The sequence below is a fragment of the Pituophis catenifer genome, unplaced genomic scaffold, assembly GCF_029215685.1.
Source record: "Pituophis catenifer annectens isolate HBS135680 unplaced genomic scaffold, rPitCat1.0.hap2 SCAF_6, whole genome shotgun sequence".
Lineage (NCBI taxonomy): Eukaryota > Metazoa > Chordata > Lepidosauria > Squamata > Colubridae > Pituophis > Pituophis catenifer.
The window spans coordinates 30,550,460-30,566,298 of NW_027256886.1; the positions used below are offsets into that span (position 1 = coordinate 30,550,460).

Consider the following 15,839-nt stretch of genomic DNA (forward strand, 5'->3'; position numbering starts at 1 on the left):
AAAAAGAGAGGAAGGGGAACACAATCAGACTTGCAAGATAATGTTCCAACAACCAATCCCAATAAAAGGAATCTATAGTCTTCCATGAAGTTTACAGTATTTCTTGATCTACTCTGCCTAGTACGGCTTACAAAATACTACAGTTAAAAACATTTATCAAGGAATATTTTTATAGCAATCTTGTATGAGTTCTAAGTTTAAATTAATTAATGTTAAATTAATAAAAAGCCTAAATTTTAAAGTTACACAAAATAAAGTATATTAAAAAATAAAAGATGAAGTGCAAAATTTATTTTATAGGTAATAATGTATAAAAAAGAATTATGCATAAAAGTAGAAACCAACACCTCAGCACACAGATTTTATTTCATTTTCTTTCACATTCTCTTCTTTCTTTCTTTCTTTCTTTCTTTCTTTCTTTCTTTCTTTCTTTCTTTCTTTCTTTCTTTCCTTCCTTCCTTCCTTCCTTCCTTCCTTCCTTTCTTTCTCTTCTCCCTCCCTCCCTCCTCTCTCTCTCTGTCTCTTTAACAAATACTTTATCTCTCTGCAGAAGAGGAGAGGCTTCTAGGATCTGATTTTGTATGTACCTCAGAACATTTCTATTGCTAATATGTGTATTGGGTATTAAAAATGTTTGTAGTCTCCTTGAGCAAGATGCATGTCTGTGTTTGCAGCTAACAGTTTACTGAGTAGGGAGTACAGTATTTTCATTTCACTCAGCATACAATGTAAAAATAAATAAGATCTTATCTATTATCAGGTATAAGTATGATTGAGCCTGGGAAACTAGCATATTGGTGAACCTGGTGAGTTGCATTGAATTGAGCTGTTGACTTTTCATGCAGTTGTGCACACCACTGAAGTTATCCTACACATTTGCTAAGAGTAAACTTAAGAAACTCCCACATTATATACTCAGTTTTTAATATTTGATCTTACTATGGAGTCTTTGCTTATTAATCCTCTTGCTGACTTCCAACAAGCAGCTAATATACTTGAAAATGTGGTTTTACTACTATATGTGAGAAGGTACATCAAAAGTCTATGTCAGAAAGGATGAACTGATGCCACATGCAATTTCTTTCGTTTACGAGATGTTCTACAGATGGCAGCTCCCACCGGCACGCTTGGCTAAAATGTTTCCAAATTTGTCCCCAATGTGTTGGAAATGAAAGTCGCAAAAGGGGTCATATTATCACCTCTGGTGGTCTTGTAGAATGGCGCAACATTACTGGCAAGATATCAAGACAATGATTGAAGAAATAACCAAACAGAAGATCGAAATGAAACCGGAATTCTTCTTCTTATTTGGAATGATCACACCACAATATACTAAAGAGATAAAATATCTTATTATTCATGTTTTGACAGCGGCACGTATAGCGTACACTCAAAACTGGAAATCCGAACAATTACCAACAGAAGAAAAAATAATTGCGAAAATAACAGAATGTGCAGAAATGGACAGACTTACAAAGGAATTACAAGAGAAAGATGATACCGATTACTATTCAGTCTGGCAAAGATGGTACTCCTGGGTAGAGGGAAAGATAGGACTAATAAAATAATGCTTTTTAAACAGTTAGAAGGATTTCTAGAAAGTTATATAAATGTAATTGATATTTTCATACAGAACAAAATCTAAAAATAGAGTATAAACTTAAGACTTAGATATGCATAAAGGTGTAAATAAGTAAATATAAATATGTACAGTGAAAAACAGGTGAAATAGAAAACAACCACCGATGCAACAGCTTCCAGAAGTCAGTCAGTGGACTGAGTTAGTGTTGGTTTGTTTTTGTTTTTTGTTTTTTTTTCCTTTTTTGTATTGTCTTAATGTATTCATGTCTGTATGTATTTTGTTGGATGTTTTTGTTTAACTTATAAAACCTTAATTAAAAAAAAAAGTAAGGGAAAGGTTTTGGGAAACTTGTCCTTAACCTGCTGACTTTGCATAGAGTAGGCTGGCATCACCAAAGTTAGCAAGAGCCAGGACCAGGATAGGTTTGCAGTCTCCCAATGGCCAGTGGATTGGGGCAAAGGTCCAGCCCACAATCTGGGTTTCAATGGCCAAGGATGGATGGCATCCTTGGAACATGGTGCTATGCCCAAATGTATCTGACCTTTTACCATTGCTGTCCTGTTTTGGGGTTTGCAAAACTTTCTGCTCCTTGTCTGCTTCCTTTATGGACCTATTTGGATGGTGAGCCTCCCAGGGCTTCCCTCATCCATGAGGTACCTCATGTTCACTTAATGACCCCTGGGTTCCTCAATTTTTATTACAGTCTTAGACCAGAAACAAATAAAAGCACTTAATATATATATATATATATATATATATATATATATATATATATATATATATATATATGAATTCTAGTATAAAATAATAAATGACAACTAAATCTATAATAAAATCCAGTGTCCATTATACATGGTCTGACTATACAATAGTTGCAATCCCTAAACTGTGTGGCCCATTGCGGGTTCAACATTAAAAGGGAAATGACTAAGCAGTGCAAGAATTAGCCACAATTGTTATATACATCGCTATGGTGAAGAAGACACGTATTTGCGACAAATCCCCAGTGCTGCTGCGCAGAATCTGGCCACCTGTACTTTAGTTATGGACTGTTCATCCGTAAGGAGCCACTGAAGATAGGTAATGTTGTAGTGGCCAGGATACCTTGCAGTTATTGGCAAAATATATTTTTTTCCTAATCTCCATATAAAAGGAACATCTAAGGAGCATGTGACCTACAGTCTATACCTTTCCTGAGCCACATGGACAGAGTCTTTCCCTGAATGGTATTCTTTTATACTTGCCATACAGAATGGCCGATGGAAGTGGATGGCACCGTGCAAGTGCAAATGTTTTTTGGTGGTTTTCTGATTCCAACTAAGATAGCTGGCAGGAGCAACAACACATCTAGTGGCATCTGGAGCCAGAAACAACGGAGCTTTCCCTAAGTCCGCCTGCCGCTCGATGTCATCCACCCTTTGTCGCAAGGTTTGTCTTGCTAGATCATAGTCCATCTTGAGTATTAAAGCTGGGGAGAAACCTAATTTGGCAAGGTTGGACTCAACAGCCTTAATCCATGATGAAGAGAATTTGTCTTGGAGGATTAATGGAGCAAGACCTTGTGGAAAGAACTTAAGCTTTAGCCAGAGATTTAAGGATGCTATATAGATTCTTGCTTCGACTTTTATCAATCTCTCCAGGCGCAGAAGTGCATTTGAGACACAACGTGGCATCTGAAGACTTGATCTAATGAATTTGGATTGAACTATTTCTAATGATGTAAAACATGAAGCTGACAGTCTGAGCAAGGTCCCTAAAGGAGCTGAGCTAGGGACTGGCCACAAAAAGCTTAATAGCAGCAGGGACATAGTTTCCTCCCTATGTGCGGAAAAAATTAAGAATGGTGCTCGCTGATCTTTGGCCCAAGGCAGCTGCATATTCTCCATGTGCTTTTCTTGAACCATTGGCCTGAATGACCACCCCCAGGTATTTTGAAGGCGGTTAGCTGCTCTATTTTGTGGCCATTTAGATACCATGAATAAAGTTTTGGCCTTTTTGCAAAGGCCATGATCTTTGTTTTCTCATAATTTATGTCCAGTTTATTGTAATTACAGTACTAGACAAGGGCTTGCAAGGCTCTTTTAAGGCCTACTGGTGTCCTGGAAAAAATCACAGCATCATCTGCATGGAGCAGGAGGGCGATGCTTCGGTCACCTATTTTTAGGGGGGATGATTTGGTTTGTTTAGCCATTTTACCGTGTCATTTATGTAAAGTTGAAAAGCAGGGAGGCCAAAATGCACCCCTGCTTAACCTCCCTTTGAGTTTTAACTGACTTTGAGAGGAACCCTTGCATATTACACCTCACCTTAAGGGACGTTTTAGTTTGTAGGGCACATAATAGATGAAGAAGCCTGAGATCAATTGAGGTAGCTTCTAGCTTCTCCCATAGCTCAGTCCTAGTAACTGTATCAAAGGCTGCATTGAGAGCTATAAAACTGGCATATAATGATATGGGTCTATTTGAGATGCATTTTTCAATCAGGTGATGAAGAACTAAGCACTGATTGGTGGATCCCTGGGTTCCTGTAACAGTGGTAATCAGGTAGAGCAGGGGGTAGGAATAATGAAGAAGGCTATCTCACTTAATGGTTGTGACTACTTGTAATGGCCAGGCTCCATTATCGTCATAGGTTGAGAGTGACCTGTATTTCACTTTTTAAAAAATGCTCTTCTTCCTATATCTCATACTTTATCATACTTCATCATTCAGTCCTAATTAGCAAATGTCTCTTAATAGCTGTGAGAAATAGTAATCTGTATTTTAATCTATTTTTTTTTAAAAAAATGAATTTGTATGTATCGCTTTCTTTAAGAAATAAAGCCAGAGAAATCTCTCCCCACTTACAAACAAATCCTTAAAGCCTCATCACTCAGTCCTGATCAAAAGGAAATCCTGCTAATAGCTACCAGAAACCACAAAATACACATTTTAACTTTGATTAAGCTCACTTTGAAGATCATTTTTAAAAAACTTTGATCCCATCAACAAATATCCTACAACTCCTAATCATTTTCTACATCTCCTTTCAGGAAGAGCTTCTTTTTTGTTTTCTCTCAAAAACGGTTTCCTTGTTTTCACATATTCTTTTTGTAAATCCAAGATAAGAAAGCTTTCCAAGCCACTCTTCTGATTTATTATTTGTATAATTATTAAGGTACCATCTGGTTTTATCTGTAAATCCATTTTTTTGGCATCTTTTTCCATAGCACTCTTATACTTGGCATTTTAAAGTCTATCTTCAGATCCACAGTATCTTTTTCATGTTATTTTTGTAATTTAAACTCCAATTTGAATCCTCATTCAAATCAATCTCAGCCTCCGTTTTATCCAACAAAAATCTGTTAGTCTTCCATGTACAGCCAGCTATGCTGGCTGGAGAATTCTGGGAGTTGAAGTCCACAAGTCTTAAAGCTGCCAAGCTTGAAGATCCCTCTTCTATAGCCAATAATATAGTGCTCCATTGTATTAATTGGTCTTTTCTCCTTTAATTATAATTTAAGTATAATTGTTTCTCCCTCCAGGACAGCCTTCAAATCTGCTCTTATCATCTGTTTATTTTTCCAATCAACAAAACTTTCCCACGGGAGAATTTCTGACAATTAAATTTAGAAACTTCATTAATTATTATATACATTTTTAAACAGCCCACAAAAAATATTCTTTCAAGTTCATCTAGCGTCTCGACTTTTCAAAATCAACATTTTAATTTCCCCTTTGTTGTTTCTCCAAAAATAAAGCTTTTCTTTTTAATGCTTAAAGTTACATGGTACTTCTTTCATCGGGAGTGGAGGGGTGGAGAAAAAGAGCATTCTGGGCATTCTTTCTTATTTTTCGTAACTTAGATGTAAATTATTCTTACTTTAACAATTAGAATTGTTTGTATCTTCTGGGGATGAGATTTGTTGGACCAGGATTAATTTGAAAACTGCTCTGTTATCTTGTTGTTAATTGCTAATAGATTTCATTCTGGTTCAAGTAGAGTTCATCCTTTTGACAGGTCTGTATTACTTTAAAATATTATGCAATGTTTCACAAATTTACTTCTCCTTGATGTAAGATCATTAACTCAGCCATGCATAAGTACTGTTTAGCTCTGCTTATTAATCGACCTTGAGAAGGAATAGATAGAATTTTAATGAAAGCCATGTTTTATTATAAATGTAGGCAACTTTTCTAAAAGATAAATTTTTAAGATTAAATATTCTTGACTATGTCCTATTTAGGTGCTTATGTGAAACAAATTGTTGCATTGCCATCTAGTCCTGGAAAGCAGCTGTCCATTTATAGTACAATATGTTCCAGAACCTTCTTTAACCTGCTGCTTCAGTGTTGGATTATATTTCTCATCATCCCAGGCTGAGTGAAGGAGTTTCATTGTACATTTGAATTGTTTTATTATTTTGTGTGTATTTCACCTACTATAAGATGTCCCAGCATAATCTGGTTCTTTTACACATCATACACATTTTAAAAATAAAAGGAATTAGGAATTTTAAAATTTTAGAATAAGAAAACAATTCCTAGAATATTTTTATGGCTGTTATATAACTGTTTGTGAAAGGCATTTAGAAATTGCTGCCTTATTAACAGTAGCCTTTTAAATAGAAAAGCTGATCCATGGGCTTCTACGAAAGCTTACTGTAAATATTGAAATCTTTTCTCAATAAGCTATGAACCAATTTTATTTTTTTCCAGCCCAACAGAATGTGGACTGAAATTTTGTTAAAACTTGGTAGTTTTATCTCTCAGTAAGTGAACTCTATGAAAGAACATATTGGGGCAAATTTGATAAGGCTGAATAAAGAGTTTGAAAATGGACCAGATCATTGTGGGGGCTGTGGAGAAAAACACTGTTTCCCCCATCCATCCTTATTTGAGAGGCGTTTGGGCAGCTGCTTAAAATGTTTGCAGCTGCTCCTTTCTAAACCCTCCCACCTGCAAGACATGTGACTCAGAGCAGACCATATGCAGCCTGCCCTCTGCTTCCCAGTGCACACTATTATGTAAACTCACTGAGATGCAACACAAAGGAAAAGAAGAAACACTATCACAGGTGCAACACATTTTCGCCTCACACAAGAAACTACAGATGCTTTTGTGGCCATTGCAGATAGAGGGATTGAAAAGCGCTCTAAAAGACATGCTCTGTGTGCTTACCCTGTTTTCTTTATTTTTTTTTTCCAACCAAATGAATTTTGGGAAGAAATTATCCAAAAGGCATTAGAATGCTACCTAACTGCCTATGTATGCTGCCATTATCTCCATTGTAAACTCTCCTTTTCAAACATATGATCCAGACTGAAGCATGCACCCTCGCTCCCCGTGATTCCCAAGGTACACTTAATGTACAAACACATAGATGCAACTGGAAGGCAGAGAAGGAACATATGCATATACACAGTAACATACATATACCATCTTCACATACAATGACATGTATGCACATCGTGATTAGTGTCTGAGATAAAATTGCATGCTCAAACATCTCTTGTTACTTCATTAGTTTGAATGATAGAACTCATAGATGCCTTTTGATTGATGAGGCATAACTGATGATAAGGTTGGAAACAGTTCTAGAAGCCATGCTCTGCATACTTGAGTTTTCTTTTTTAACTTTGGAGAACTAGATATTGCTTTAGAAATGTCTACCTACCATCTTTTAAGGAAATATTAGCATATGCACTGAAAAAGAAATAAAGCATTATTGTTTTGTATAGCATGAGCTTGCTTTAGACAAATGTCGCTCTCCACAGGAGATGGTTAATTCAAAAATGTGAAAAGGAAATAAAATCTGAGCAGCATTTCAATAGTATAGTGTTCCATTGTATTAATGGGCATAAGCTTGCAATATTATTTATTTCATAATAAGTTATATAGCAAGTTTAAGTTAAATTAATAATCTAAATACATAATTGTATTTGAATTACATTGTGTAAAATTGTCGAGCAATGTTCACTGAAATGCAAATGACAAAGCAGAAAAGCAAGAGTTAAACTGTGAAGTCTTCACAGTTCTTCCTATTATATCTATTCTGCTAAAGGTATTGTGAACTAGTTAATTGAATAATGATTCCAGCTTATTAAAAAGCTGTGATTTTTTTTCTAGATGAACTAAAAACCTGTATTTACTGAAAAAAGAGTACTTTTTGAACCCCTTCTGATCAAATGTATTGGCGGCTTTCTAATTTCTAGGTTGTTTTATTCCTTTAAAATTAAAATATAAGGATGAAAAAGTACATATTATAGCTAAAGGAGGTACTTTTTGGAACATGTTAGTACCAAGAAAGCATTTGTTTTTAAAGTATTAAGACAGCTATGTCCCTTGCGACACTTGTGCTCTATGTTAAAAACTATCTCTGCCTTTTTGAGTAATCCTGATTTTTCATCGACTTCCAGATCCTAATCAAAGTCCTAGCCCTTTAATTCCAGTACATCACTTACATCAGGAATTTTCCTATAAAAATTGACTCCATCCATTTGATCCAATTATCCTGAGAGTTCCTGCTTAGAAACCTTCCTTATGTAATTAATGGGAGTTAGTCAAAGGTAGTAGGCCTTGTCCATGATAGCCACTGTACTATTGCACAAGCTCACCAAAGAGATTCAAACAGTGCCTTACCTACTCACTTTCTGGAAGTTTGTAACTATTGGGATGATATTGTACAGCAATATTTTCTCAACCTCAAAAACTTTCCCACCCAGCATGCCATCTGGAAAATCCAGGGAGTTGAAGTCGACACATCTTAAAGTTGCTGAGATTGAGAAAATAGTGTTGTAGAGTGACTGCCAGTGAAAGAAATTTCTGTGGGGAATAAGTGTCAGAGCAGTTTTGCAAATGAAGTGTTTGCCTTAACATATCAGAGAGAGGGGAGCTTTGTTTGCACAACATTTAGATTATCCTCTTAGAATACTCAAGGTGTTATCTCTATTAGGATACTTATAGAAATTTTTATGCCTACTAAAGCATGATGTGAGTGAAAAAGCCTTTAAACAAAAGATCTTAAGTTTTTTCCTGCTCTAAATTATTCATTTTGTTTCAATTTCTTAACATCTCCTGTTCTGAGAACATATACAAATGGATGCCCGTCCTTGATCAGTGTTGCTTATTGACTGCAAAATCAAATTTTATCCTTTGAACAATACCCAGAAAAGCAAGAGAAGAAGATTAAAGAATGTACAGTGTTTATGTAACCAATGTCCCTAAAGATAACCCACCGTGTTTCCAGTGCATTCAGGCTAAAGGGATGAAAGTGCTTCAACATTTGATTTATTCTGTATCGAGTCTTGAAGTTCAGAAATAAAATAAGATTTTCTCAGATTTTATTCTAGGCAGCAAAAAATGAGTAGAATTAAGATACGATTAAATTAATAGGCAAATTATGACCTCAGAACTGTAAAAATGCTTTTCCTAATAAAGGATGTTCTTAGAAGCAAGTATAAAAAGTTGCACACTTTAAAATATATTCTGATTAACTGTATTGTTAAATGTGTTGTTCAGCATGGGATCATGGACACAATAGTATAAATCATCATGCACTGAATCTGGATTTATTTTACTTCCATTAACAATTTTCTGCAAATATCTGGTAGCTTTTCCTCTTGTGGTGGTGTAGTTTATATAAGTGAGGGGTACTGATTTAAAATTTGAATCCATGAAGCTGGGTAAAGTACTATGGGCCATAGTAGTTAGGAGTTTTAGAAGAAGTATCTGCACACCAGACTCACATGCTTCGTGTAATTTCATGTCATATACATTCTTTGTTCTTTTTCAGGTTATTCTAGATTGGAACCATGTATTGGCATTTTCCTCTCCTCTTTGCTGCCTTGACATCAACCTATGTGTGCTTTCCTCAAAACCATTTGTCACTAGAGGAATTGGGATCGGACATTGGAATCCAAGTTTTCAATCAGCTGGTCAAAACCAGAGCTGGTGATAATGTTGTGGTTTCTCCGCATGGAATTGCATCAGTACTTGGGATGCTTCAGCTAGGAGCTGACGGCAAGACAAAGAAGCAGCTGACTACAGTGATGAGATACAGTGTAAACGGTCAGTGGTTTTGATCTATTATTTCAAGATATGGGCTTTTTGTATTGATTTCTGAAATAAATTCATCTTTGCCATAACTCTTCCATAAGCACGCAAAGAAATCTGTAGGAAAATAGTGGTTACTGTTGCTCAGTACATTAAGCAGTTATCATGTCCTAATGCATACTAAGTAGATGACAGTGAAGCATTATCTCTCATACCAGAAGGCATTCTTGGCTCCAGTGTTTGGCACAAATGCTAAGCACAGTAAATCTAACAAAAACTGATTTCTTGATTTCAGAAGCAGGATTGAATTTCATTGCCAAAAATGTGCCAAAAGCACAAAATGCCACCTGCCTCTTGCTCCTGATGTAGGATGCATACATATCCGTGTGAGCATTTGCATGATATTTATAAAATATTATTGTGCTTCTGGCAATTTAACAGTATCATCTGCCTGTTGGAGAGAGGAGGGGAGCAGTTGTCATATCAAACTTTACAGAGTTCTACTTTTCTAAGTTCCACATCCTTGTTGTTTTTGCGATCCAGAAACTTTCCCTTTAATGTTTTGCATTGCAGCTTAACAAGAAAACCACCAGCTTGTTACCGATTGCTTCAATGACTAATAACTATGTAGTGATCTTTTTGTTTACTAAGGGATGCCCTTTTCAAACTTGAGGACTTTATTACCTAATGAAATATGTGAGCAGAAAAATAAAACAATGGTTTAAGTACTCCAACATACACACTCACTCTCTCTCTCTCTCTCTCTCTCTCTCTCTCTCTCTCTCTCTCTCTCTCTCTCACACACACACACACACACACACACACACACACACACAGTGATTTTCCCTCCATTTCTCCTGCAGATCCGATCTGTTCAGTGTATTTGATTATGTGGGACAGAGGCTTCAATCCTTAAAAGACTGTAGCTTTAGTTATCACATTTGTATCAGATTAATCCACTGTTTAAGGATTCTAGACTGTAAATTCTAATTCCACTTTAGGCATGAAAGCCAACTGGGTGACTTTGGGCCAATCAACTCAACCCACCTCACAGGGTCATTGTTGTGGGGGGAAAGAGAAGGAAAAAAAGATTATGTATGTTCACTGCCTTGAGTTATTTATAAAGTAATAAAGGTGGGATAAAAGAAAAATCTAAATAAATAAAATTCTAGTAAAAAAAATCAAGTTAGATTCTGAAAACCAAGCATGCTCTTAATTGACTTCTCTAACCCAAATAATTATTGGTTTTATATATCTCCCTTATTCATTTATGTTCATTTAGTTCATTTATAAAATAATTCATTTTATAATTGTTTTGGTTTCATTTAAAATAAAACCAAAACAGTCGTACAATAAAACAGATCAGAAGCAAAATCTCATATAAAGAGAAGTGAAAACTTGAGTGATATGACTGTGCCACATAATCTTCTAATGATGGTGAGCAAACTATAAATGAGAAGGCCTTTTAGCCACTGAATGCTTCTAATTGTTAAAAGTGTGTTTGTATTTATACTCACTTCATTTGTCTTTCAATTAGGAGTTGGTAAAGTATTGAAGAAGATAAACAAAGCTATTGTCTCAAGGAAGAATAAGGATATTGTTAAAATTGCAAATATAGTTTTTGCGAACAGCGGGCTGAAAATGGAAGCATCTTTTGTTTCTAGAAACAGTGAAGTGTTTCAGTGCCCTGTCAAAAATATAAATTTCAAAGATCCGAATGCTGCTTCCGACGCTATGAACCAGTGGGTCAAAAATAAAACTGAGGGTATGTGATAATTTTCTTTTTCTCACTCTCCTGTTTCTTCTCTACTTTAACTTGTCTCTTTTTCCCAATGCTAACATTTTGGTTTCGAGCATTGTGTAGTGCAGTGGTGGGATCCTATGGGTTTAATAACCGGTTCACTGAATGCGCATGTGCAGTTTTGACAAGAGTCACCTTCCGCATTCCAGCCGGTGAGGAAAACAGCTGACGCGCGCCAAACCACTCTGCCATGCCAATCAGTTGGGCTTTGAAAACAGAAATATAGGCGAGTATAACACACGAGTGGGTGGGTGGGCCCACTCAGAGCTAATGGTTTGCCTGAACCGGTGCGAACTGGTAGAATCCCACACTGGTGTAGTGGCATAAGAATATAGTTCACCATGTGATTCCTCTTAAGTTGCTTCAGTTTTTACTTAATATAATAGCATGTTAAAATATGTCCTTTATTTTCTACTTTTGAATTGAGGTTGGGTTTTGTCTTTTTGTTTAGGTATGATCGACAGTGTCCTAACCGCAGATGATATTGACAGTGCTCTGACCAGACTAGTAGTGATAAATGCAGTATATTTTAAGGGATTATGGAGGTCCCGATTTCAACCTGAAAACACAAAAAAGCGAACATTCAATGAAGGTGATGGAAAGACTTACCAAGTGCCTATGCTGGCTCAGTTGTCAGTTTTCCGATGTGGTACGTTTAATAACATTTTAAAATTCTGAAATTTACCCTCCTTTACAATTCTATAAACTAAGATTAAGTAAAAATTTTAGTGGGACAGTGCAGATCATTTAGAAAAGAGTTTCACAAATCTACCCAAGAAAGTGTTCCTCAAAAAATGAAGGTAATCACATATTTTAAGCTTACACATCCATTTGGAGTCTTCTCTTATCTCCTCAGCATCTTTGAACATCACAAAGACACTGGCTTTGTTATGAAACATGTATCCCCGACATCAATTCCTGTATACATTGTCATGAAAGAATGGAGAATGTATAAGTTATTATTTTCAGTAGGGGAGCTAGTGCTAAAGCTTTTTCCAACTGCATAGTCATTGGCTATATACAAGTAGATCAAAACTTTTGACTAAAGTCATACTAAATATTATAATAATACAGGTAGTCCTCAACTTACAACAGTTAATTTAGTGACTGTACAAGGGTACAACCATTTGTGACACCTGCAACCATTGCAGCATCCCTGTGGTAATGTGATCAAGATCCAGACACCTAGTAACTGAGTCATATTTATGACGGTTGCTGTGTCTTGGGGTCATGTGATTACCTTTTATGACCTTCTGACAAGTAAAGTCAATGGGAAAGCCAGATTCACTTAACAACCCTGTTACAACTGCAGTGGTTCAGTTAACAACTGTGGCAAGAAAGGTGGTAAATTGGGGCGAAGTTCACTTGACAAATGTCTCACTTAGCAACAGAAATTGTGGGCTCAATTGTGGTCGTAAGTCGAAGACTACCTCTAGTCTAATTCTGTAAATATCTGGGTTCTTCCTGGTGGTAGCTTTAGTTTCTGATCATGTAGGACAATTTGAAGAGTAAATTGGCCTTGATTAGCATAGTTGGCATGTTAGTCTATGGTACTGAAACCAATTAAACAGTCTGACACTGCTGATTTAAAATGTCCCAATTAGGTTCTCTTAGGCTTGAGTCAAGAAAATGGTTTCCTCCTCCATTCCATTCTTAGATTTTACCACCTGCATTTCATGTCCATTTAATTTTGTCAAAATACAAAGAATTTTTGTATAAAAGTAGTATTTATATTGGTCCTCCTCCTCTACCCACATCTGTAGGCTGACTGAGAATAACACGACATGATTCCAATCCGTATATGTTTTAAGGTATTTTTATTTATTTCCTGTTTTATAGGCACAACAAGCACTCCTAATGACTTGTGGTATAATACTATAGAATTGCCATATCACGGTGAAAGTATCAGCATGTTGATTGCTTTGCCTGCACAAAGTTCAACTCCCTTGTCGGCTATTATTCCTCACATTAGCACAAAAACGATACAGAGCTGGATGACAACTATGGTTCAAAAGAGGGTACAGGTCATTTTGCCCAAGTATGTAATTTTTTCTTATTTTAATGGAAAAAAATACGATTGCTAGTTTTACAAGCAGTCTCATTACATTTGATATGGCTCCCCTAGGTTTACAGCAGAAGCAGAAACAGATTTAAAAGAACCTCTCAAGGAGCTTGGCATTCGAGATATGTTTGTTCAATCAAAGGCAAACTTTGCAAAAATAACAAGTGAGTCACCATCTATTGCTCTTGTTTATGCCTTCGGGAATTACAGATAAATAGAACATTGATGCTTTGACTTTATACATATTCTTGAAAATGAACTTGAAAAGGAAACCTAGGGTGCTACATTATTTCCCATCACATAGGTCTCCATATGTTGAACCACAGCCTTTATTTTTATTGATTATTGGTTGTGCTGATTGGGGCTAGTGAGAATTACATTTCAAGAGTCTGAAGAATATTAGGTTACATAAGACTGGTGTATGGTCAGAGGTGTATGTTTTTTCTATGTTCTGTGTTTGGTTTACATCAGTAATGTGGAAAATCTGATTTATAAAAAGAGAAAACATGCTAGTTTTGTATACCTGACTCTTTAGACAAAAAATTAGGCAACCTCATTTTAGCCTAGTTCAGCCCTGAGATCCATTCATTTATTATCTATCAAATTTATATAACTGCCCATCTCACCTATTGGTGGTACATAATAATTGAGGCAAAATTGTTTCTCAACAGTGCATGAACCCATAAAGTTGGGTTGAATGAACTATGGTTGGAAAGCTGATACTGATTTCTGCTACATGCATATATTTCTTTAATTCTGGTTATGAAACTATGTCAAAATTGTAGTTATTTAACATATTGATTATGATAGTTCTGAATGGTAATGGTAAATAGAAGCTGTGGTGGTGCAATATTAGAATGTAGTATGGCAGGCTAACTCTGCCTACTGCCAGTTTGATCCTGATAAAGGAGAATATTTGTAGCTCAGGATTGTCATGAGGGATCTCTTTATTGATAGGTAACACTAGGTAACACTGATGATGTTACCTAGTTTGAGTGATGAAATGTCTCCAAGAAAAATAAGCAAGCTGAGGGAGCACCAAGGACCCCTCAGTTCGATCCTCACCGGTTCAAAGTTGACTCAGCCTTCCGTCCTTCCAATGAAGATAAAATGAGGAACCAGTTTGTTGGGAGCAATAGACTGACTCTGTAAACTTTTCAGAGAATGCTGTAAAGCAGCAGTCCTCAACCTTTCCAGAAGTGGCGGTCATGGGGAGGGATGATTTCGCTTGTGTGCCTGCCACTTGCACAAATGGAGCTTCATGCACTCACTCACCGCTTGCATGGACCGGTTCAAATTAAATAAAAATAAAATAAATTGAATAATTTTGAAAAAAAATAATTCATTCTGCCTGGAACTTGGATCCATTCATACATACTTGGAGTGTTTGAGTAAACAAATATATGGTAGTAAGTGGTTAATACCGCTTGATCACTGGTGCGTGTAATTGCTTTGTCTTGCCCTACAATAAAACGTTTTAATGTTTTAATGCCCTACAATGTTTTAATTTGTACTGATTCATATCACATGAATATCATCATTTGAACTTTTTATTAGATAAAAAGATAACAATATCTGTAATAAATAAAATCAGAACCACATGTGAAATATTTCGATATCAATGGAAGTAACATGTATGAAATCAGATTTTCGTTAACTTCTGCTGCTCAGGAATTTCTTATAATTGAAAATGAAATTGCTTTTTGAAGGAATGATACATTCACACATGTATGTTATGATTGACCCCGTAGGATCAGAAAACATTTATGTATCTCAGCTCTTGCAAAAAGCAAAAATAGAAGTAACTGAAGATGGAACCAAAGCTTCTGCAGCAACAAGTAAGTATTTGTTTGATCTAAATCACCAAAAAGTTCTACAAATACTGAAATAGCATTAAAAAGCTATATTTTAATCCATTCCAAAAAGCTCCCCTCACTTTTTTAAAAGCCTGGTGAATTTATTCTTATATAAAGCAAAAATTAATAAAGAGGCATTTGGAATTTGGCCTGAACAATGTAATATAGCATATTATTTCCTAAATATTACAATCAGACCAAAATACAATTTAAGGATTCCGTGTTTAATTCTGCCAACAAAAGAAACTTCACTGGATCCTAGCCAACAATTCTGATTTAAATTGTTCTCCACAGAGCTGTGATATAACCATGTATGGAGATCTGAGCACTAAAATATAGTAATTTAGAACTTAATACTGTATTTCGTAACATCTCTACTTGTAATACTTTTTAAAGTAATGATGTATATTGATTTAGAAAACATTTTGCTGTCTAACTTGGCAGAGGTAACTTAATTATATGTACAAACAAAATAGTCGGTATATTATACTGAAATCTTAAATGT

General features: G+C 35.7%; 1 protein-coding gene across 1 annotated transcript in view; it reads left to right on the top strand.

The window, feature by feature from the left end:
* Positions 1-15,839, top strand: part of SERPINE2 (serpin family E member 2) — a 29,956-nt gene that overhangs the window by 7,794 nt on the left and 6,323 nt on the right. Inside the window, exons 2-7 of the mRNA XM_070945080.1 lie at positions 9,356-9,630; positions 11,153-11,380; positions 11,868-12,065; positions 13,256-13,454; positions 13,542-13,642; positions 15,230-15,316. Coding sequence (XP_070801181.1) covers positions 9,375-9,630; positions 11,153-11,380; positions 11,868-12,065; positions 13,256-13,454; positions 13,542-13,642; positions 15,230-15,316 — 1,069 coding nt within the window. The 5' untranslated portion in view covers positions 9,356-9,374. The remainder of the gene's footprint in view (positions 1-9,355; positions 9,631-11,152; positions 11,381-11,867; positions 12,066-13,255; positions 13,455-13,541; positions 13,643-15,229; positions 15,317-15,839) is intronic.